This window comes from Oncorhynchus clarkii, chromosome 12 (assembly GCF_045791955.1).
Source record: "Oncorhynchus clarkii lewisi isolate Uvic-CL-2024 chromosome 12, UVic_Ocla_1.0, whole genome shotgun sequence".
In the NCBI taxonomy this organism is placed as follows: Eukaryota; Metazoa; Chordata; class Actinopteri; order Salmoniformes; family Salmonidae; genus Oncorhynchus; species Oncorhynchus clarkii.
The window spans coordinates 84,998,963-85,024,932 of record NC_092158.1 but is presented as its reverse complement, the minus strand read 5'-3'; the positions used below and the strand labels follow the sequence as shown (position 1 = coordinate 85,024,932).

The 25,970-nt window shown below is 40.7% G+C and overlaps 1 gene segment (V, D, J or C); it reads left to right on the top strand.

Annotated features, from left to right (window-relative positions):
- The first annotated feature begins 466 nt into the window (after nucleotides 1-466).
- On the top strand, nucleotides 467-5,884 carry LOC139421555 (immunoglobulin heavy constant mu-like). The segment is given in 7 exon segments: nucleotides 467-878; nucleotides 2,213-2,515; nucleotides 2,701-2,985; nucleotides 3,114-3,431; nucleotides 3,754-4,071; nucleotides 4,945-5,099; nucleotides 5,406-5,884. Coding segments are annotated over 7 exon segments (1,458 nt in total).
- Nucleotides 5,885-25,970: the final 20,086 nt, after the last annotated feature.

The following is a 25,970-nucleotide window of genomic DNA, read 5'->3' as shown; positions in this document are numbered from 1 at the left end:
ACTGTGACTTTACAGGGGCCACAGTGATATTACATCGTACAAAACCCTTTGCTCCTGTATGGACACATCAAAACTGAACAGGTCAAATCATCACACCCCAGGACCATGGTATAAATGTAACCCAAATGAAACCTCTCCATCAACCTGATTTTGGCCATAGACATGATACTGGGTTTTGCACTGCAACTTAAATCCATAAATTTGCAAACAACTGTTACGAACTGACAATGGATACACCTTTAGTCAGAAACAGTAATACCAAACAATGAAGATTAATCCACCAAATCATAGATGAATATGATACTATAAGAGTCTTCAGTATTGTTGTATTATATTGTTTAATGCATGGTTTTATGTTTCTTATACCTCACTGAGAGCAGACAGTGTCATATGGAATCCCTATGGAGATGTGAAGGAGGTGTTTTTGTGCTGGGGTATATCACTGTGATATGGACTGGAGGGTCACAGTGAAATGAGGCTGTACAAAAACCTCAGAGACAAAACCTGCATTATATCTGCATGAGGATTGGGACAATGGGGAGAAACCATACAATATTCTTCAAATGATCGTCTCGTATTGATGTAACCTCATTATAAATTGCTTTACATTTTAAAAATTATGTTTTGATGGAGTGATGTCATGACATGGACCTGAGCATTAGTTTTTAAAAGGTATTCAAAACTGAATTCACAACAGAAATCAAGTGTATGATCATACTATGATATTGCATTATATTTCCATGCCTGTTGGATTCAGTATTATGACTTTAAAGCTGCCTATTTAGGTGCAGGGTTTTTGTACAGGCAGTGAATGGAGACAGAGCACTGTGACGCTTTTGACTACTGGGGTAAAGGGACACAAGTCACCGTCGCAACAGGTAAGCAAACTTACCTTTATTTTATCCATTAAATGTTGCATTTTTCTATTTTTTGTGTAGATAGAACATATTTTGTCTTTTGCATTTTTTCAGATGCAAAATGTAATTGAAAAGACCTGTTCGTAGCCTCAATTTGCTTATTTCCTTGAAAGTCAAATAGTTCCTCAATTTCTAGGTTCTGCTGTTGTATAACAATGCAGATGTTTGTTTCCTAAAGAAAACCATTTGTTCCTCAGATAAAAATTAAAGTCTAAGAGAAAAGGATCCATATTGTGGAAATATATTGTTGACCAAGTGTGACTATGCTAGAATGTAGTATCTATTTAGATGTCTGTTTTTTACAAACCAAATTACTTTGGTTTAGTGATGAAGTTATCAAGATCAGTTGAAACTGATTGTTGTAAAGAGGGTGGTTTTTTAATTGCTTGGCATATGCCCTTGTCACACTGTGTATGGATACTTTGACTATTGGGGGAAAGGAACAATGTTGTTTATGTATTCTGTATATATATTTTTTCATGCAATCGAATTGTTGTAGTTTGTAGATAAATCTTTTTTTTATGGAGAAAAGCAGTCATTATTACTTGGATAATGTTGTTAGTGTAGCACACCTAGAAAAAAACAGTATATGTTTGTTCATCTGTCCACATACGTCTTTCACTTTTTGTGATAGATGATTAATTATTTGATTATTTAGGCTTTGCTTTAGGTCAAAAATGACCATGTGAAAATGAAAATGGAGTCTAACACATAAACCGATTATAGGGTATAATAATAAGAGTTAATCTTAGTCTATATTGATTTGAGTATTAATTGTCATCACCTTAATCCATATAAATAATTAAATTAAAATGTTTATCAGTGGAACAGTATGTTTTATTTTACAGTTCTGTTTTCACTGGTAAATCTGTCTGCAATTTAATGTGTTAATATGTACTTAATTGTGCCTTCATCTATTATACATTTGCTAAAAATGTTTATTCTATTCTACTGAGCCAGTTACTTTATGTTCATATTCTTATATTGTATTATTTATTATTGTTGTTGCATTGTTGAGAAGGAACCTGTAAGTAAGCATTACGTTAGATGGTGTAAACCATGTGTATCCTGTACATATGACTAATATACTAGAAACATAGTGGTAGTTATACCTCAAAGAATACAAGACAGCCAACTACATGTAATTAAATGGTGCCATATAGTGTCAGATTAAATGGACAAGTAGTTCTCAGGTTATAACTGTGTAATGACCATTTTACCATGGTAATTCCTAGTAGTTACCTGGTCATTTCTGTACATTCAAATAAAATGTCACCTTTCTTTCTTTCTTGCAGCAACCACAGCCCCCTCTTCCCTATTCCCTCTTATGAACTGTGGAACCCCTACTAACGACATCTACAGCATTGGTTGTGTCGCTACCGGCTTTTCGCCTTCCTCAATCCCCTTCAAATGGACAGACGCCAGTGGGAGTGCGCTGACGGACTTTGTCCAGTACCCGTTGGTTCAGAGTGGGGGAGCCTACATCGGAGTCAGTCAGCTCCGCGTGTCTAAGAATGTCTGGGGAAAATCTCAGTCTTTCAGGTGTTCTGTGGAACATCCTGGAGGTAAAAAGACAACAGTCATCAATAAACAACCAGGTAAGATCTGGTCATTATATTGTTTTTTTCTATAGATTGCATTTTAATGTTTGTGGTGTAAACTATTTCTGTTTAGAAAAACTGAATATAAGGTTTTTACCATGGATGTCTTTGAAAATATCAGCATTATTTCAATAAGCGGTTAAACTAACATACAGACATTTTTTTAACCTCCCGCTACTCAGTCCCAAAGTCTCCAACAGTGTCTTTGCTGTCTGCGCCCATTGGCACCACCCAGTACCTGATGTGTATGATTGAAGATTTCACCTCCGAGACAGTCAAGGTCACCTGGAAGAAGAATGACATGGAGGTGGAGGGTCAGACCCCTACTGTAGGCAAACAGCCGTCAGGCCTCTACTCAGCCAGCAGTCTGCTGAAGGTCACCAACACTGACTGGAACAACAAGGTCAAGTACAGCTGTATGGTGGAGCACCAGGATCAAACCATCAGCAAGACGACCTCCAAAACAGGTCTGTATATAGGAGTAGACTGTACTACAATTGATGACATGCTCACATACAGGATCTCTATTATTTAGTGTAGTTCCTCATTAGTAACATGGCATGCTTTCTTTCCCATTGCTTCTCTCCCTTTTCAGAACCACTGACGGTGACTCTGAACCCACCGCGTGTGAGAGAGGTGTTCTTGGACAACCAAGCAGTGCTGGAATGTGTCATCACTGCTACAGACCAGGACACGGTGTCTGGTACCACTATCACCTGGCAGGTCAATGGACTGGATGAGGTGGATGGCATCGATCTGAAAGATATTGAATCAAAGGGCAACCTGAACAGCAGGGTCAGTACTCTGACCATAGACCAGACGGAGTGGACCAATGTCAACAAAGTCCAGTGTTCTGCCATGAAGAGTGGCGAAGACACACCGGTCATTCAGGACCTCAGCTTCACCAAAGGAAGTAGGTCACTGAAACATCTCAATGTGGTTGTGATAAGTGGTCACATACTCCAGGTTCTGGAGAGGGAGACACAGGATGTGCAGACTTTTGCTCCAGCCCAGCGCTAACACACCTGAGTCAGCAAATCAACTAATCACTAACTAATCATCACCTTTGCTTAGTTGAATCAGGTATGTTAGTGCTGGACTGGAACAGAAACCTGCACAGAACCAGGGTTAAGGACCACTAGGTTGATTTTAAACTGATATTCACATACTGGTTTTCATACGTACCTACACATACATGAGTTTAACATTTCTCCTTAAAATCAATCCTCTAGTAGGTCGAGCCCCTTCAGTGTCCGTTCACCTTCTCCCGGAGGAAGACACCAAGAAGGATGGGGATGTGACTCTGGTGTGCCTGGTGGTCAGCCCGTCTCTCTGTGACGTCTACATCATGTGGAAGGAGGACAGTGGCGAGTACCAGGAGGGGGTCACCAGCCCTCCTCAGAAAACCCAGAAAGGCAACTACTTCATCACCAGCGTCTTCACCACCACCAAGGATAAGTGGGACACAAATGTGCTTTTCACATGCGCCATCAAGCATGCTGGCTCGGACAACAGCACCTCACCTAAGGAGATGAGTGTGTCGAAGTCCATGGGTAAATCATGTGAAGACAAGTAATTTTAACCTGTGTGTGTTGTGTCGTTGTGTTTTCTTATTGACTCATCTGTAGGTGAGAATAGCCAATTACTAGGTTTGTGCTCTGCTGTCCTCAAAGATGTCATTCATTGTTGTCCTTGTTGAGTTAAAGTTAACATGTTAGTGTTGTCATTGTTTTGTTGACAGTAAACATATTGTCTAATGTGATATTGTCCAGTCTACTGTTTTGTAAAATGTCAGTGCTATTGCACAGTCTTATGTTGCCGTTGTTGTTCTTTGTCATTGTTCAATGTGTCTTCTTAATGTGGAGGCTGGCTAATAAACAATACAGCATATGAGATCACATGGTTTGGTGTTCGTATATCAATTACTTAAAGTATTAGAAAATATACTGGTCTACTGTACATCAAACATAATGAAGACAATTGTCATGAAAAGACAACAGTACTAAATAGCCTACATAGTAGTATTATGCTTCCAGTAAGGTGGTCATGGATGTACTATTTAGTGTATTGGTGTAGTTTGACATAATGTGAGTGGGTGTGCATGATAATATTAGGCCAAGATATGAGTCTGCACAGATCAGTTTTATGTGTTCTCTGTGGGTTGATGTGTGTGTCTGTGTGTGTACATATCATTTGAACTCAATTAGCTGTATTTGTTAGAATACGATAAAGACTAATACAATACAGGTTTACAATACACAGACACACATGAACACGCATGAACACATACAAACACACATGAACACACAGACACACACAGATACACACGCAAACACACACACGCAGACACAAGTATACGTCTGTTTCTCACCACCTGTCTCTCTCCCTGTCCGTTTCTCACCACCTGTCTCTCTCCCTGTTCTCAGAGAACATCCTACTAACTGAGCCTGAGGCGGGCTTTGCTCTGAGCTGCACGGACAACGTTGAGGATGAGTTCGGCAGCTTGTGGTCCACCACCTCCTCCTTCATCATCCTCTTCCTTCTCTCCCTCACCTACAGCACAGTACTCAGCCTGGTCAAGGTACTGACACCACTTATTTTACGTGATTGTAGACTTCTGATGAAGGTCATTGGCAGCTGAAACGTCACAATTTTAAATAAAATTATTATTTATGAAGTGTTTAATTGAATGTGAGCATTTCCCTACACTAGCAATAACATCTGCTAAATATGTGTATGTGACCAATAACATCTGATTTGATTTGATTGAGAGCGAGAGTTGCTCCTTACTGAGGAGAAACTCTTTGTGGGCCAAAGGTAACCCACGTTGTTCCACTTTGCTGTCTGTTTATTGTAATAACCTGTATCTGTCTCTGCCTCTTTGCAGATGAAGCAGTGAAGAACACACGATAGACTGCAGAGATAGATGTGTCTAAATTAGAAAGATGGTTATGGCACAGTGTTCTTCAGTAATAATATTATGTATATATCCAATACATTATTGATTATGATTGATTCGTTTTGTTGATCTCAATATTATGCAAGCATTGTGGTGATGTGTTATTTTTCCTTCTTTGACTTCTATTGTACACTATCTTTAAATCTAAGTGTATCCTCTGATGTCTCTGTGATCTTTTTCACTTTAATAAAGTCTAAGATTTAGCTAGTCATTGTCTTTTTACTGAGACATTCACTGGATACTAATCCTGGAAGATATCCAAAAACATTACTGATTTCTGCTGGGAGTGTTTCTGCTTGGCAGAGTTTTCTATGGAGACAATTTACAGCTGTATTCCCTCCCAGGACAGATTTAAACAACGTTGGGCTATATCTGTAATACTCAACTAAGACTTAAACATTCTGTTATCAGTTGATCTGAGGGGGTTTCTTGGTTCTCTAACTTGTCTAACAATAGTGTCATGCAAAAGCAGCTTCCTCTCTCTCTATCCCCTTGATACCACACCGGTGGCAATGAAAATGTCCAGCAACTGCCAGGGCTACAAATACACTTCCTTGAAAGAAGAGAAACACTGCATGTACGATAGCAACACACACACACACACACACACACACACACACACACACACACACACACACACACACACACACACACACACACACACACACACACACACACAACTTGGGCGTGCCGCTTTGTATATCAATTATTGGGCTACTACGCACACAATATATTTTTCCACTTCTTCCAATAGGTTGGAATTATCTTCTATGTTAAAAAAGTCATTCAATTCCTTCAAACGTAGCTTTATTTTCTAAGGTGTTGATTATTTGGTAACTTAGATCAGTGGTTCCCAATCGATGTGCCGCTGGTCTAGGAACTCTCAGGTATGCTTTGAAACTTTTCCTGATCTTGATTTTTAAAAATGGAACACTCAAAATATTTATGCACATGTAATTTTGACTTGGGACCACTCGTGGCAGTCAGATGATACATTAAATTAAATGGCACATGGTTACATGTGTAACATTGTTTCAAGTCCAGTGCCCTCAGGCTGTTGAGCAATCAACAAGGGCAAAGTCATTTGCATCATTATACTTTGTCTGTGAAAACTATAAAACCAATCATATAATCACATTTTATTTGTCACATACATGTGCATAGCAGATGTTATTGAGGGTGTAGCGAAATGCTTGTGTATCTAGCTCTAACAGTGCAGTAATATATAACAAGTAATATCTAACAATTTCACAACAACACAAACACATCTAAAGTAAAGGAATGGAATTAAGAATACATAAATATATTTTAAAAAATGTAAACATTTACAGGAAAGTACGATTAGGTTTAGCCAGATTCATTTATTTCTATATGGCTACAGCACAGCCTATGCCATACAAACAAATGGAGCATGGCTTTGTGTCAGCGGTTGTGCAGAAAACCGCTTGTCTCTAGCTCAAATCATTCAAAACTAAAGACCTATTTTACCGTGGATAAACCATTTAGGGGTGTGGGGTCATAACATAACATTTATCTATCTGATTTTGAATTTTTAGGACCCCTTTAGGTATCAACAAAAATATATCAACAAATTACAGTATTTGTTGTGCATATTACCTCAATTACCTCGACTAACCGGTGCCCACGCACATTGACACTGCGCCGCTACCATCTGTATATAGTCTCGCTAGTGTTATTTTTACTGCTGCTCTTTAATTACTTGTTACTTTTATTTCTATTCTTATTCACATTCATATGAATTTGATATGATAAAAAAACATAATTTGGCCTTCACTATTATAGAAATGCATTGAATAACACATGTAAAAATGGCAAAACAGACAAATATATCTAAAATAATGGTTTTGAAGTGTTTGCCCTATATCTAGGAGATAGGAGAAAGCTCGGGATTTTCATCCTTTTTTAAACCATTGCCGGTTTACGTTCATGACTCTTGTGGGGTTGGAGGACAAAACGGAGAACACCATTGTGTTTGTGAGAGTCTCATCTCGTTGGCCAGTACACTTAGACACCACAGATTTTCATGAGAAGACAGATTTTCATGAGAAGGCAGATTTTAGGGATGTCTCCTGGTCTGACAAACAGCACTGTGGCTCTGTCACTTTCCACTGCAGATGCCAAACCAAAAGGTAGCCCATAAAAAAATATTTATCTCTATCTTAAACTGAAAGAGTTAGATTTTGACAATTATTTTAGTTATGTTAACTCCGGACCAATCGACTCTTAAAGACAAATTAACGCTCATGAGTATGAAACAAAAAAAACTCTGAACATATTTCAAATAAACCCTATATCATTTATTGATTAATTATATTATTTAATATTTTCAGTCATTCACTGCTACTCACACATACTTTTATTGACAGACCATATTCATGGTTTGTGTTTGTAATAAATTTAACACACTTTTCAAGAATTGCATTGAACAATGAGCCCTTATCTAAAGTAATAAATTGCTCTATATGGTTTCTCCTATATGTCCCGGGCACCTCCCCCTAAGTACTTTAGTATGTATTGATTCTAATTATTTGTAGGGAAGAGAGTTTAATAATGTGTTTTATCAGGTGTATCTATCAAAATGAGTGTTGGGCGTAGTAGTTCAAACCTACTCAAGCATGACTTCTAACCCAGGATGCACCTGCACTCTGATAAAGCCATTTCCCTGATATAGCATCTTGATTAACCCTAAAAAATGACCAACATATAATTGTAAAAATGCAGTAAATTTTTATCACTGCACCTCCATAAGAATATCATATTCATGTTGCTGTCCAAATCAATTTTGTATTTATCTCAACTCGCACATTATTTCCCCTTGATTCCAGCATAACATTTAGTTTGGTATAACAAGGGTTAATTTAAGCTGTCTACCTATCAGCCATCGGATGACCCCCCCTGCAGAGTGAATGGTTGTGTTCCCCTGCTCAGACGTTGCATGCATCAACCAATGGTTTTGAGCCACGTCATTGACTGTGTCATAGAGATCCTATTAAATGACTAATTCCTAATTCTATGCAGATTGCTATAACATACAATGTGGTTAGCTGATAGGTAAAATACCTATCCAGGCGTGGTAAGATTTGGCAGGCTTCACCAAAGCACAGGCTATTGCGTCAGACCAAACAACGGCATTTATCTCCGACTGTGTTCAGGACATAACACGGCTTCTTGTGCCGTATAGCTTAATTACATAATATACACTGAGTGTACAAAACATTAAGAACACCACCCTAATTTTGAGTTGCACCCCTCCAATTGACCTCAGAACAGCCTCAATCCATTGGGGCATGGACTCTACAAGGTGTCTAAAGCTTTCCACAGAGATGCTGGCCCATGTTGACTCCAACGCTTCCCACAGTTGTGTCAAGTTGTCTGGATGTCCTTTGGGTGGTGGAACATTCTAGATAAACATGGAAAACTGTTGAGTGTGGAAAATCCCTACAGTGTTGCAGTTCTTGACACAAACCGGTGCTCCTGGCACCTACTACCATACCCCGTTCAAAGGAACAAATATTTGTCTTGCACATTCACACGCTGAATGGCACACATACAAAACCCATGTCTCAATTTTCTTAAGGCTTAAAAATCCTTCTCTAAGGTGGCTCCTCCCCTTCATCTATACTGATTGAAGTGGATTTAACAGGTGATATCAATAAGGGATAATATTTTTTCCTGGATTCACCTGCTTAGTCTATGTCATGGAAAGAGCAGTACAGGCATAGTGAGGTGTTGAATCTCATTAAGCTGTGTTCATTCATGATGAACAAGGATTCTCCTTGGCAAAATTATGTCCATTATCTACCATCTAATTGAACCCACAATTAAATGAAATCATGAAGGTTATCAATATTTAGAAAATCCTCATGTTCCCCACAGTTCCTCCAGTCCTTGAGTCAGTTATGTGTGTGGTGAGTAGGTCCTGGAGGTTTTTCTGACTGTGACTAGACCAGGAGAAACTCTGTTTTTTCCTGGTCAGGTCATGTGATCAAGGACAACACCTGACCCAACTGATGAGCCATAACTTGACCTCTGATCTTAGAGTCATCAGCTCCTCCTCCATGACATAATGTAAATCCAGATCCCTCAGAGTTCATATATACTTATGTTCTGCTGATGTCTTGTTGTCTTGTGTGGAGCAGCTGAGTTCATATCTCTACTCTCAGTATGACTGCAAAACTCTACCTTCTGCTGCTCTCTCTCTGTCTGCCATGTGAGTTCTGCTTGGATATACTCCTTATCAACTGTTGTTAGTGGAATGACTGAAAATTGAAAATATTTTTTGTAAACTCTGTTCTGATTTCCTTAAATGTTCTGCGTTCTTCCTTTTTCTCCAACACATTTTTCCTATGTCTTTCTCTCTCTCCATCAGGTTTAAATGGTCAGAGTCTGGAGTCCATTCCCTCCAGTCCAGTCCTGAAAAAGCCTGGAGAAACTCTCAGTCTGTCCTGTAAGATATCTGGATTCAACTTTAACAGCCACCACACACACTGGATACGACAGCCAGCTGGGAAATCTCTGGAGTGGATGGGTTATTCTGGATTAGGCCTAGGTAACCATGCTAAAACTTTTGAAGGACGTATGGAAACCACTAAAGATAACTCCAACAGCATGTTGACTCTGAAGCTGTCTGGTCTGAGAGCAGAGGACTCTGCAGCGTATTACTGTGCAAGAGAGACACAGTGATGTGAGTGAGTGGAGGATCTGTACAAAAACACCTCAGAGAATCTAACTGGCTACAGAGTCAACAGAGGGCATTAGAGCATCAGTACAGCAGAGTAACATCCAATGAAAGTCTCAGCCACAACATGCCCCTGAGAGCCTTAACAACCAGCATATTGTCAACACAACTACATGTACATGAACACAATGTACACCAGAGGAGGCTGGTGGGGTGAGCTATTGGAAGACAGGCTCATTGTAATGGATGGAATGGAATTTATTTAAATGGAACGATGTCAAGCACATCAATCAAACATCAGTTTTAAGGTCTCTGTACTGGCTGCCTGTGAGTTTTAGAATGAATTGTACAATTATTCTATTGGTTTTTAAATCAATCCACAATTGTACACCACAATACATTACAGATATGCTTTTAAGTTATGTACCCAATAGGTCCCTCAGGGTCTTCTGGAACTGGCTTTTTAACTATCCAAAGCCTAGGACCAAGAGGCATGGAGAGGTAGCCTTTAGTTACTATGCCCAAAGCCTGGAATAGCCTGCCAGAGAAGCTGAGGGGGTCCAAAACTGTGGACATATTTTAAAGGGATCTTAAAACACACCTTTTTAGCATTGCTTTTCCTTAGGGTTATTTTTAGTCATTCAGTTTTATTATTAGTATTTATTTTTTTCCTGTGAGGCAAATTGCATTGCATTCCATGTCTAAAATGTGCTGTATAAATAAAGCTTGATTTGATTTGATCATGTGGAAACCACATGTTTTACTCTGTTCCATTTACTCCATTCCATGAGATTTTCCTGACCTTGTGACCTTAGCAGGAAAACATTTATAGACTCAAACAAGGGGCTCAGAGTTATTTCTGCCCAGATCATGTTATCAGAGAACACTAACCCTGTATCATAGAGATGTATAGAGATCTCTACTTGGAAATAACCTGTTTTAGCATTGACATTTCCATTAAGGGATTCCACCATTTGAACTTCTTCAGGATCAGTGGGTCCCCTGCGGGACGTTTGAGCTAATGTAGGATAATTTGATTAGCATGAGGTTGTAAGTAACAAGAAAATTCTTTTTAATCTAACTGTACTGTCCAATTTACAGTGACTATTAAAGTGAAAGAATACCATGCTATTGTTTGAGGAGAGTGCACAGTTTTGAACATGAAAAGTTATTAATAAACAAATTAGGCACATTTGGGCAATCGATACAACATTTTGAGTGGAAATGCAATGATTCATTGATCAGTCTAAAACTTTGCACATGCACTGTTGCCATCTAGTGGCCAAAATCTAAATTGCACCTTGGCTGGAACAATACATTATGGCCTTTCTCTTGCATTTCAAAGATGATGGTACAAAAAAGTGCAAAAACACAGTTGGTTTTTTCTTTGTATTATCTTCTACCAGATCTAATGTGTTATATTCTCCTACATTCCTTTCACATTTCCACAAACTTCAAAGTGTTTCCTTTCAAATGGTACCAATGATATGCACATCTTTGCTTCAGGGCCTAAGCTACAGGCAGTTAGATGTGGGTACGTCATTTTAGGCGAACATTTTAAAAGGGGCGGATCCTTAAATGTAGTAAACTGGTTGAGGTTGGGAGCAATCAGCCAATGATCAGAGCATTGACTTCTTCTTCAAATTGGGCTGTATGGTTTGTAAATGGCTTTAAGCTATATCATTTCCATCTAGTGGCTACAGTAAATGAATGAAACGTAGGACTTGATTCAAGATTTCAGCACTGCAGATGGTGGTTAGTAACCAATATCCACTTAACACTTTTTTCAAACACAAAAGAAGAAGAAAATGGACTACTTTAATAGTTGTTATTTAGTCAGCATCATTATGAATGGTTTAAGCTTTAATAGTTGTTATTTAGTCAGCATTAGTATGAATGGTTTAACCTTTAATAGTTGTTATTTAGTCAGCATTAGTATGAATGGTTTAAGCTTTAATAGTTGTTATTTAGCATCATTATGAATGGTTTAACCTTTAATAGTTGTTATTTAGTCAGCATTAGTATGAATGGTTTAACCTTTAATAGTTGTTATTTAGTCAGCATCATTATGAATGGTTTAACCTTTAATAGTTGTTATTGCGTCAGAATTTATATGAATGGCTTAACTCTTGGCCTCTAAGAACTGTGTGCTTGTAGAGACGTCCTCAGTCAGGGAGAACTGGCCTTTCAGGGAGTCTGAGTAGTCTGGAGCATCTGTTGAATCAGAGTCAATAATCCCAATCCAATACCACCAATACATGACAATTTAACACCTGAGAAGGTGACTGATCCATCTCATCACAGCAAACTCCTGCAAAACAAAAATGTTGACACTCAGTTGATGATCTGGTATTTACATACATTTTGAGGTTAACCATGATACTCAGACATTCTTCAGTCACCATGTAATGCTTAACTTACTGTGTATGGAAATCACCATGACAACTAAACTCCAGACAGTCATAAGCTCCATTGTTCAGTGTTAGTTAGTACAAGACTTGTAATGTTGTAATGTCAGTCCAAGCTGTGTATAATGAGAAGGCCAGAGCTGAGTGTCTGATTATAAATGGATGAAGGGGGGGGGGATTTTGCATAGACCGCCCTCTAGAGGTTTAAATACAGACTGAGAGGTTGAGATTTTTGAGAGTTGGTATTATCAGCATTGGTTCTTGGAACAGCACAGAGTGAGAAAATCTATTGAGCCCCACAGGGATCTATACTTTACATTATTATTTTACATGAATTACATTTATTGTACTGTATCCACATTGTTACCTTCTGTTCTTAATTACATACATTTGAAATCTGATTTCAAGCAAATAAGACTCCCACATTGCAGTAAATGACTGCATAATGGATTGGTACTTATTTTTTTTATTTATTTAAACTTTAAACATTTCACTGAATGACTACATATGTTTGGGGTTATTTGCTGTTGTCATCTGCCTTTGAATGGCTGTAAAGATATTCATACAGTTAGTTAGTCTTACAAAAGATGACAGGTATATGTTGTTCTTTTCAAGTAATTATGTTTATACTTTAGAGTATGACGTGTCTATTCTTTCCTATAGTGTTTAAGGGGCCATAGGATTAACAGAGGCACCATAGGTTAATGGAGATCAGAATGATCTCACAGTGAGAGAAGTGCTTGATCAGTTTTTGTACAGTGCTGCAGCCTCCTGTGTCACTGTGTCTCTGGCACAATAATAAACAGCAGAGTCTTCAGTCTTCAGGCTGTTCATCTGGAGATACACCTGCTGCTTGCTGTTGTCTCTGGATATGGTGAAACGACTCTGAACAGACTGGGAGTAGTAAGTGCTGCCACCACTACTGCTAATATCGGACACCCACTCCAGTCCTTTCCCAGGAGACTGTCTGATCCAACCCATCCCATAGTTACGGAATGTGAAGCCAGGGGCTGTACAGGTCAGTTTGTGTAATTCTCTAGGCTTTTTAACTACTGGTCCAGACTCAGTCAGTGTCTGACCATGAACACCTGTGGAAATGAAGTACTCAAAACTTTAGAATACAAACATTCATACACATGAACAGTGATGTCTTAAAACATGTCTATATACCTATTTGTAGCAAATGCTTTCTGACAAATTACTGGAAATGATGGAACATTCATTCTAGTGAACACAGAATATTGTAACTTACTTTTTACAAACACCACCATGAGTACTAAACTCCAGACAGTCCTCATTGTTCAGTGATAGTCAGGTTATATGCAGTGCTTGCTATCAAATCAATCCACACTGCCTATAATGAGAAAGTCAGGGCTGAGTGTCTGATTATAAAGGGATAAACGGGAGGGAGACTTTGCATAGACCGCCCTCTAATTAAGGGTCAGAGCCGGCGTTCGGCAATCAAAGCTGTATCGGAGGCGGCAGAAGGCAGCAGTCAGTGGCTCTGGATGAAGAGGAAAGACCCCAGCTGGGCCCCGAAGTGAGAGGGCCAGGAGGTATGCGGTCAACAATGCTTGACTCAGGGAGGAGGATGCCCCTGCCATGCATAGTCCCATGGGATGTTGGCTATCAACAACAAGGCAACTCCTATGACTAATTGGGAATGTGACACAAGCGTAGGATTGATCACCCTGTCGCTGGCCGCCTTTGGGGAGGGTGTATAGAGTGAAAGGCCGAAACACCCTAGGAACCAAAGATACACTACTGACGATCCGCTCCCCAAATTTCACCAGGCTCACTGTTCATGAACTCTTGGAAGTGCTTGCACAAAGGATAGTAACATCTCATCCTGTGTTCTTGGAATCTAGAGGATTAAATATCCTGACAGGGAGAGATCTGCTCTATTCCTTTATTCTCTCTCCTCCCTGTCCTTTGTTCTTCTCTCTGTAGTTCAGATTCTACTTATGAGACGTGTTGACTATAATGGCTTTAGTATGATGTGTTGACTATAATGGCTTTAGTATGATGTGTTGACTATAATGGCTTTAGTATTGTGTGTTGAAGATCAGCAACACGGGGACAAAAGTTCACCATTTTTACTTGGAGTTTAAATGTCTGAAAATCGTTTAATGATGTATGGTTTTGACGCTTTTGGTAAGGTTAACTTATTAAATTATAATTTGACAGTTTTTGAGACTGAGCATTAGTCTTAATATCTTGTTATCTTGGTGTGGAGATACATTTATATTATGTTGTGTTTTCATCATTCTCACATGTGTATCCGGGTATTTGTTCAGGTCTGGTGCTGGTTTGTATCACAGTGGAGAGTATCGAACAGTAATACACAGCTGTGTCTTCAGGTTGCAGGCTCTGCCCTTGTAAAGACACAGAGTTGCTGGAGGCATCTCTTGAAATGCTGAACTTGTTTTTCAGTGCATAATTTTTGTATATATCTCCATTATCCCATATATGGGAATCCACTCCATTGCTTTCCCTGCAGGCTTTTGAACCCAACCTGTGGCAAAGCTTATGCTGCTATCACTAACAGAATACCCAGAGATCTTACAGGTGATGCTCAGAGACTCTCCAGGCTTTACAACCATTACACTTGGCTGGCTGAGTTCAAGACCACCACAGTACACATCTATGGGGAAAAACATAATTAGTCATATGCTATACAGGAAAGTATGACTGCTATTGTTAAAATAATATTACCTCAATATATTTTATTGAGCCTCAACCCATTCCTTCCCAACATCTTGAGAGACTCACAAGAGGCAGCTGCCAGAAGGAGAAGCAGCAGAGATGCAGAGAACATGGTTTGTGCTGAAGCTGAACTGGTGGGAGCTGCTCTTCTCTACTCTAACTGACTATGAGACAGACAGTCCATGTTTTATACAGAGAGGGGTGGTGTGTTAGGCTCCTTTGCATGTAGAGCTGGTATAAAACGATATACTGTTTTAAACTGGGTTGACCTGCATTATGAACAGTAAAAATTAAATACAAAATGTCAACTTTGGATTGTCATTTTCTTTACAGTACAGGGTATTATCACTAATATTGTTATAGTCGTCACTGAACAGCTCTGAATCTGAACATAATAATTACATTTGGGGGTTTCTCAAGGATCTATCTTTGGTCCATCACTGATTTTAGTTTACATTAAGGACTTTCATGTGACATCTAAAAGTACATTTGATGAGTTTCATTCCAAACTCTATATCCATTTTTCAGAAATGTTGGTCAATTAGACATCTCGACAGTTGGCATTTTCACAAAGACGTCTGTAGTGTCTGAATGGTTATGTCCACTCTATGGAAAGGGGAGACTCTCACAAACACGATGGTGTTCGTTTTGCTCTATGACCCCCACAAGTGTCATGGAACTCATCTGAAGGTAACCGCTACCGTTTTTTTAAATGTATGGAATTATGAAGGTAGTTTTGTAACTACCCCAAAAATATATATAGTGCATTCGGAAAGTATTCAGACCCCTACACCTTTTCCACATTTTGTTTATGTTACAGCCTTAATGTCTTCTGGCCTGGTCTGAAAAATGATGTTGTGTCTTACAGTAAATCCTTTGCCAGCGGATGGGTAAACCGAACGAAGCTGTGCTGATTAAACCTTTGCAACCTATTCCGGCTTTTGACGTACCTTTCAGCAGGGTTCTGATACACTGACATATGGACATGGTTTAAAATGGTCATGCTATAGATTATTTAGCTATTTGATTTAGAATTGTAGGACCCCTTTAGGTATAAAATAATATATAAAAAAATACGGTTTTGATAAAATATTTAATTTGGCCTTTACTACTATAGCCCAGAGAAACGCATTGAATAACACGTTATAAATTGATTTGCATTTTAATGAGGGAAATAAGTATTTGACCCCTCTGCAAAACATGACTTAGTACTTGGTGGCAAAACCCTTGTTGGCAATCACAGAGGTCAGACATTTCTTGTAGTTGGCCACCAGGTTTGCACACTAAATTGCAAAAATAGACAGTCAAACAATAAATCAAAATAAACAAGTTTTTAAATTTATAACATTTTTGACATGCGTTTTTCTGGATATTTTTGTTGTTATTCTGTTCAAATAAACCTACCATTAAAATGATAGACTGATAATTTCTTTGTCAGTGGGCAAACGTACAAAATCAGCAGGGGATCAAATACTTTTTCCCCTCAGTGTAGCACGTATAATGGCACACGCTGCGAACACTCTGGGGTACTTTTCTCAAAACCCATCAGGTTACTCTACTCTAGGTTCCTTACAAACGACAGGATTTTTCCTCCAGCCAAATCGTTTCCCAGAATGAATGAGACTCCCTTAACCAGTAGGCTAGGAGTCACTCCTGTAGTGTCTTAACTCTTATTACTTATTTGTATAATAAGAAAGACTCTGAATACAAGGAAATAAACTGGAGCTTCACATTTACTAAAACGAGTTAGTACCAGAACAACATAGAACAACACTACGCATGACCAAGGGTGCTCCATTCTTAAAGGGGACATCAGTAATTAACAGAACATAACATTCCTTCTCTTATACAATTAGAGTTACTTTTACCAAACCCCAACTGAAACATTTCCCAGAACGTGTTGTAGTTATTTTGCATCTTTTGATTTGTACTTGAACAGTTAGTTTTTGTGGGGTTTTTTTGTCCAGTCTGTCTGGTGGACGGTGCCTTTGTTCTGGGTAACGCCTTGGATTGTCTGTAGGCTCCTGAACATCCTCAGTGTGTTTGCTTTCTCCATTATAGCAGCACCTTCAACAACACGTCCCCTTCTTTCAGCCTGGGGTCTCTTTACTGCCCCCCCCGTCCTCTACAGTTCCCTGTGTGTCACTCTCAGGATCTCTCTGTGCCTGTTCTCTCTCGATTGTTGTGCTGTTTTCCGTGGAATGCATTTGGTTAATGTGACGCGGCCATATTATGTCTGGGCTCACTTGAACCTGGTAAGTTCTGGGTCACGTTTGTCCTTTTCCCTCCCCTTTTGTAGTCTCGCACCATTACTTCCTGTACTGTTTGGAGATGGCGCTCCCGCCTACCGGAAGGCATCTTGGCTTGTTTGTTCAGCACTTCATTACCCCTGTTTGGCTTCATGATGTCCAGCTGTGTGCGGAGAGGCTGCCCGAACATCAGTGCGGCTAGTTTTGCTGCACGGAGTCCTTGCTTTAGGGTTTGCAAAAAGCGTTCTGCCAGCCCATTGGTGGCAGGGGGGTACGGAGCTGAGGTTGAGTGTTTGATTCCATTTACTGGCATGAATCTTGTAAACTAGTCACTTACAAAAGCTTGCGCATTGTCACTTACCAGCTGCAGCGGCAATCAGAAGCTTGCAAACACTCTATCGTCTGAGCTGAGGTGGAGGAGTCAGTGCAAAACACCTCTGGCCATTTGGAATGGGCATCAACTATAACCAGAAACATGTGCTTTTCAAAAGTACCAGCGTAGTCCACATGAATTCTCTGCCATGGCTCTGTGGGCCATTCCCATGGGTGGACTGGGACAGGAGCAGGCATGTGAAGGGTTTCCAAACATCTGCTACAGTTATTCGCTGTAACGATTCTCGTTGGTGGAAGGAGAGGAGGACCTAGATGCAGCATGGTAAGTGTTCGTCAGTTTTAATTGAAAAACTGAACACTACACAAAATAACAACGAAGAGAAAACAAAACAGTTCTGCCAGGTGAACAGACACTAAACAGAAATTAAACACCCACAACAAAAATGGGAGAAACAGGCTACCTAAGTATGATTCTCAATCAGAGACAACGAACGACACCTGCCTCTGATTGAGAACCATACTAGGCCAAACACATAGAGATATAACAACATAGAAAAAAGAACATAGACTACCCACCCCAACTCACGCCCTGACCAACCTAACACAAAGCCAGAAAAAAGGAACTAAGGTCAGAACGTGACAGTACCCCCCCCCCCCCCCCCCCCCCCGCAAAACCTGAACCTATAGGGGAGGGTCTGGGTGGGCGTTTGTCCATGGTGGCGGCTCTGGGACGTGGACCCCACTCCACCATAGTCTTTGCCCGATTAAGTGGCGCCTTTGGAGCGGCTACCCTCGCAGCCGACCTCGGACTGGGGACCCTTGCAGCGGGCCCCAAATAGTTGGGAGACTCCGGTAGCGGCGGACAGGCGGGAGACTGCAGCAGCGCCGTAGTGAAGGGCGACTCCGGCAGCGCCGGAGTGACGGGCGGTTCCGGCAGCTCCTGACTGACGGGCGGCTCTGGCAGCTCCTGACTGACGGGCAGCTCTGGCAGCTCCTGACAGACGGACGGCTCTAGCAGCTCCTGACTGACGGCCGGCTCTGGCAGCTCCTGACTGACGGGCGGCTCTAGCAGCTCAGGACAGACGGGCGGCCTGCGCACCGGGGACACCGTGCGCCTCACGGCATAACACGGTGCCTGTCCGGTCCCTCTCTCTCCACGGTAAGCACGGGGAGTTGGCGCAGGTCTCCTACCTGACTTCGCCACACTCCCCGTGTGCCCGCCCCAATAAATTTTTGGGCCTGCCTCTCGGGCTTCCAACCGCACCTCCGTGCTGCCTCCTCATACCACCGCCTCTCGGCTTTCGCTGCCTCCAGCTTTGCCTTGGGGCGGCAATACTCTCCCGGCTGTACCCAGGGTCCCTTGCCATCCAGGATCTCCTCCCATGTCCAGGAGTCTGGAGATCGCTGCTGCTGCCCGTTACCACGCTGCTTGGTCCTTTGGTGGTGGGTGATTCTGTAACGTTCGTCGTTGGGAGAAAGAGAGGAGGACCAAGGTGCAGCGTGGTAAGTATTCATTATGCCTTTTAATGAAAACGAATACTCGAACAAAACAACAAACACGATAAACTAAACATTTCTGTAGGGTGAACATACACTACAGAAAATTATCACCCACAACTCAAAAGTGATACCAGGCTACCTAAGTATGGTTCTCAATCAGGGACAACGATTGACAGCTGCCTCTGATTGAGAACCATACCAGGCCAAACACAGAAATCCCAAATTATAGAAAAAGGAACATAGACTGCCCACCCCAACTCACGCCCTGACCATACTACGTGACAACCTCTACAATGCTTGCAGAGGAAACAGGGGGAGAGGAGAAAGGAGAGAGGGTGGAATATTGAGTGAAAACAATGAAAAATTGTCTTCAGTCTTTGTTCAGCATAAGAACAGTTGATAAGGAGTAAAACCAAGCAGAACTCACAGGGCAGACAGAGAGAGAGAAGCAGAAGGTAGAGTTTTCCCATCATCCTGAAGGTTGAAATATGAACTCAGCTGCTCCACAAGACAACAAGTCAGCAGCAGATCTGAGGGATCTGGATTTACATCATTATGTCATGGGGGAGGGACTGATAACTCTGAGGTCAGGGGTCAAGCTATGACTCATTGGTAGGGCCAGGAGTTTTCGTTGATAACATGACATGTCAAATGACACGAATAAATTCTGTCCCCATGCCATAATCAGGGCCTAGAGTTTTTCCTGATCTGGTCAAGGTGTTTGGTAAAACTGCAGGGAATCTTGGAGGATGGTTTCTGAGTATTTATAGAAATAATTCCCCATTGTGGTTAATTTACCATAAATGTCAGATTAGGGATCAATCTATCAAGGACAGTCACCTTTTTTTAACAGGAATAAACACAACTACAGTATGTAGGCCTGTATGTGATTCCTCTTTATGTTCTATCTCTCTCCTCAGGGAAATATGTACCTTGTGTTGATGTACAAGTAGTTCTGTTGTTTTGGCTCTTAGGGGAATATTATGCTTCAGTAGATGTTACTCTGTTGTTCTGATGCTCTACTGCCCTCTGTTGTTCTGATGCTCTACTGCCCTCTGTTGTACTGATGCTCTACTGCCCTCTGTTGACTCTGTTGTACTGATGCTCTACTGCCCTCTGTTGACTCTGTTGTACTGATGCTCTACTGCCCTCTGTTGACTCTGCTGCCAGTTAGATGGTCTGAGACATGTTGTACAGATACACCACACACTCACACCACTGTCTCTCTTACACAGTAATACACAGCAGAGTCCTCTGTTCTCAGACCAAACAGCTTCAGAATCATAATGCTGTTGGAATTATCGTTAGGCGTTTCCAGGCCTTATCCACACGTTGGATAAGACAACCTGCAGGGAAAGCATTGGAATGGATAGGTTACTCTGGATTAGGCCTAGGTAACCATTAACTTTTACCATTGTTACCTAGGCCTAATCCAGAGTAACCTATCCATTCCAATGCTTTCCCTGCAGGTTGTCTTATCCAACGTGTGTTGTAGCTACTAAAGGTATACCCAGATCCCTTACAGGAGAGACTGAGTTTCTCCAGGCTTTTTCTGGACTGAACTGGAAGGAAGCCTCCCGACTCTGGCCATTGAAAGAAACCAGATGGAGAGAGAGAGAAAGAAAATGAAGTGCTAGAGAAAAAAAGAAGGAAAACAGAAAATTGAAGGAAGGCAAGATAAGAGTGTTTAAAAAATCCATTGTCCATGTTCACGAATTTCACTAAGAGCAGCTGATTAAGTACAGTAGAACTCACAGGTCAGACAGAGAGAGAGAGCAGTAGAAGGGAGAGTTTTCTTGTCATACTGAGAGTAGAAATATGAACTCAGCTTCTCCACACAAGACATCAAGTCAGCAGCAGAACATAAGTATGACCTCTGAGGGATCTGGATTTACATCCTGATGTCATGGAGGAGGGACTGATGAATGAGGTCAGTGGTCAATTTAGGGCTCATAGGTAGGGCCAGGAGTTGTCCTTTATCACATGACCTCACCAGGAACAGAGATTTTCCTCATCAGGTCACTTAGTCAGAAGAACCTCCAGGGCCTACTCACCACACACATAACTGACTGAAGGAAAATGATGATTTTCTAAATATTGATAACCTTCATGATTTCATTTAATTGTGGGTTCATTTAAATGGTATATACTGTAGAGACATCCATTTGTCAAGGAAATAATGTATTATTAAGGTCATGGGTGACAAAAACATTATAGTAGTTTTCAAAGGACATGTTTCCAATGAGGCAGTTAAGAAAAATCAATAAACTAAACGAGGCCCTTTTACATGTCTACTTTCTGTCATGAATGAACACAGTTTAATGAGATTCAACACCTCACATAGCCTGTGTCAGGACTACGAACTAGGGTCTCCGGTGTGAGAAACAGTCACTTAGCAAACTGAGCCACTAATAGTCGGCAGAACCCAGAAGATGAGGCAGACCCCAGAAGATGAGGCAGACACAGCAGTACTTGAGACAGTGTTTTAATAAAGTAAAAAGGAAGGATTTTCAGGGAAAGATAAATCCACAACGTCAAAAGTAATTCCAAGAGAAAAAGGTAATCCTCTAAGTCAAAAGATAAATCCACAAGGTGGTAGGTACAGCAAGGAAAAAGCCTCAAAAGATAATCAAAAATAAATAAACGAGAACAAAAACAGAGTACCACGAGAGCCGAACTGGAGTAACAACTGTTCACAGCATCGCTGGGGCTGTGTGCTAACATTCAAACACAGAGCAAAGAACTGAGGGAAAACTAAGGGTTTAAATACATTCAAGGGAAACGAGGCACAGGTGCAAATAATAACTGGAAACAAGGGAAAACAAAGGGGTCAAAAAAGCACTATGGGGGCATCTAGTGGCCAAAACCGGAACAATCCTGGCCAAATCCTGACAGCCTGTCCTTGGTTTTGTTTTTGCATACATGTGTATAGATGATGTAATTAAGCAGTAAGGTACAAGAGGCCGTGTTATGTGCTGAATACAGTCACAGGTTACTGACGTTGTTCAGCACGAAGTGATGGCCCAGGCGTTGCTGACGCCTGTAGAATATTACAGAACCAGGATAGGTATTTTACCTATCAGCTAACCACATTGTATGTTATAGAAATCTATATAGAATTAGGAACTAGTCATTTAATAGGATCGCTAAGGAAATCTGTCTTCTGTACTGATGCTCTACTGCCCTCTGTTGACTGTGCTGTACTGACGCTCTACTGCCCTCTGTTGACTCTGCTGCCAGTTAGATTCTCTGAGGGCTTTTTGTACAGATCCTCCACTCACACCACTGTGTCTCTTGTGCACAGTAATACACAGCAGAGTCCTCTGTTCTCAGAACAGACAGCTTCAGATACACCATGCTGTTAGAATTCTCTCTGGTGACTTCTATCTGTCCTTCAACTCTTTTTGCATACGTAGTTCCACTAGCATCACTCCATATAATGCCTATCCATTCAAGTGCTCTTCCTACAGGTTGATGTATCCAGGCCATGTTGTAGCTACTAAAGGTAAAGCCAGATCCCTTACAGGAGAGACAGAGTTTCTGCAGGCTTTTTCAGGACTGGACCGGAGGGAATGGCCTCCAGACTCTGACCATATATCCCTAATAGAGAAAAGAGAATGAAGACAATAGATCACTAATATGTTAACTCAATGGATGTTATAATTCTCTATATGTAAAATACCTTGTTCCAATGAATTGCTAGATTATTGAGTACATACTGCAGAGGCCCAGCAAGACCAGGAGGAGGTGTAGTTTGCCTGTCATCTTTTCAGGATGGAAGACAATTCACACATGGTAGGAAACATCACAGAAGGACTTGGGAGACAGAACTAACATGACAACCATGGTTGGCCTGTCACATGCATTTAAAAGGGGTTTCAAGGAAATCAATTCTAAGACAAAGCCAGACATCAACGATCACTGTCAATCAGCAAACATTTTCTGTAATGTTTATACAGTAAAGTAAGTTGCTGCTCCAGCCACAACTGTTTTTTCACGTCTCTCATTCAAACGTTTCTTGATGTATTAAGAAGGGTAATTAAATCATTAATATTAAATCATATTACATTTTGATATTTCTCACAACAATAAGAAATTGTGGTATGCTGTCTCATACGTTTTAGGCATAGTTTTGAATCTGGCCTACTGCCCTTTGGCACAACCTCTATCTTTCATAACTGTCATCCTCTCTCTCTCTGTTCAATAAAGTCAGAAAACACCATACAAATTTATTTTTTTAAACACCACATAAAACAAGTTAATATAAAAAAATGAAGCATTCACATCCTGAAGTAATGTACCCTGAAATGTGTTCCCGTTGTTTCAATGTCCAATGATCAGCAACTGTCACCAAACCAATACATGGCTAAACGTCACTCAATGACTTTTTCAAATCATAATTTGACATTTTCTCCCACATCTGCAGTACATCACTGTTGTGTGTTGTTTTTAAACGTGTTACTGCACTTTCACAATGATATATTGGTCCTTTTTAGGATTAATCAAGATGCTATATCAGGGAAATGCCTTTACCAGAGTGCAGGTGCATCCTGGGTTAGAAGTCATGCTTGGGTAGCTTTGAATTACTGTGCCCAATGCTCAGTTGGATACGCCTGATAAAAACACATTCTTAAACTCTCTCCCCTATAAACAAGTTCAGTAAGCAAGACATACCAAAGTATTTAGGGGGAGGTGCCCGGAACAGCTATAAGAAACCACAAAGAGCAATTTGTTATTTTGGTTAAGAACTCATTGTTTTATGCAATTCTTGAAAAGTTTGTTATATATATTACCAACACAAACCATGATAATATGTGATGAGTGGCAGTGAATGACTGACAATATTAAATAATTGAAGTACTACTGCTGTGAACAAGGTCTATAATATAAATTAAATTGTGATTAAATTGTCTCATTATTTGATCATTCTCACCATTTAGTCAAATCAAATTAAAATTGTGTTCATGTGGTTGAAACATTGTATGGTTGGTTACCAGCCACCAGCTGGCTTATGCAAAAAAAGCAGTTTCTCCTCAGCTGAAACAAAGTAGTGAGAATTAGATCATGAAAGTGTATAGGGACAGTCCCTACAGTCCCTGGGCTACTTAACTGCTTTAACTGTCTATCTGAATCATCAGAGATGCTAAACTGGGACCCTGAAACACCCAGGTGACAGACTGGAGTTCACCAAGCGTGGTGCCACACAGCTGTGAGGGTCACAGAGGGGAAGAGAGATGGATGGGGTGTGAGAGAGAAACAGACACCTGAGAAAAGGAGAGCAGGACCGGTGTGTGTGTTTACTTCAAGATATTTACTACTGAACAAAAATATAAACTCAACATGTAAAGTGTTGGTCCCGTGTTTCATGAGCTGAAATAAAAGATCCCAAAAATGTTTGATACACACAACAAGCTTATTTCTCAAAATGTTTTGTTTCCATCCCTGTTAGTGAGCATTTCTCCATTGCCAAGATAATCCATCCAACTGACAGGTGTGGCATATCAAGAAGCTGATTGAACAGCATCATCATTACACAGGTGGACCTTGTGCTGGGGGCAATAAAAGACCACTCTAAAATGTACAGTTTTGTCACACAACACAATGTCACAGATCTCAAGTTGAGGGAGTGTGCAATTGGCATGCAGTGCAGGAATGTCCAACATAACTGTTGCCAGAGAATTGGACGTTAATTTCTCTACCATACAACACCTACAACGTCATTTTTGATAACTTATCAGAACATCCAACCGGCCTGACAACCGCAAACTTTGTGTAACCACGCCAGCCCATGAGCTCCACATCCGGCTTCTTCGCCTGCGGGATCATCTGAGGGGTAGAGGGGGTGCTGAGGAGTATAACTGTTTGCAATAATGCCCTTTTGTGGGGAAAAACTCATTCTGATTGGCTGGGCCTGGCTCCCCAGTGGGTCGGCCTGGCTCCCAAGTGGGTGGGCTTATGCCCTCCCAGGCCCACCCATGGCTGCACCCCTGCCCAGTCGTGTGAAATCCATAGATTAGGGTCTAATGAATTCATTTCGATTAAATTATTTCCTTCTATGAACTGTAACTCAGTAAAATCTTTGAAATTGTTGCATGTTACATTTATATATTTTCTTGAGTATACATCTACTATTCATGCAATTAAATAATGCTGCTTGCAAGATAATGGTCTAAACATAAATATTTGCAATGCATTATATTCAGTAGGCTAGTCTATGGCAACTAAAACAGTCTGCCCACTTGAACCTGAATTTGATTCCAGGGATTTGATTTGATACCAGGGATATTCAAATATTACCCAATGAGGTCTGGATTAGTTTACTGCTGTTTTTTGTTCTACCTGATAATTAATTTATCCCGCCTGGTGTCCCAGATCTTAATCATTCCCTGATTAGATGGGATATAATGAAAAACAAAGCAGCGGAACTGGCTTTTGGTCCAGAGTTTAATTTGAAGGGCCTTTAGTCTATGGATACCCATGTTTCTCGTCAGCCCCCAGACAGGTTTACAGGCTTGTTTTTCAAGTTCTACCAAAAGTCTATTCTGCTTTCCAGATTAACTAGCCGCGTTGGTAGGAAAACCACTAGCACCCGGAAATG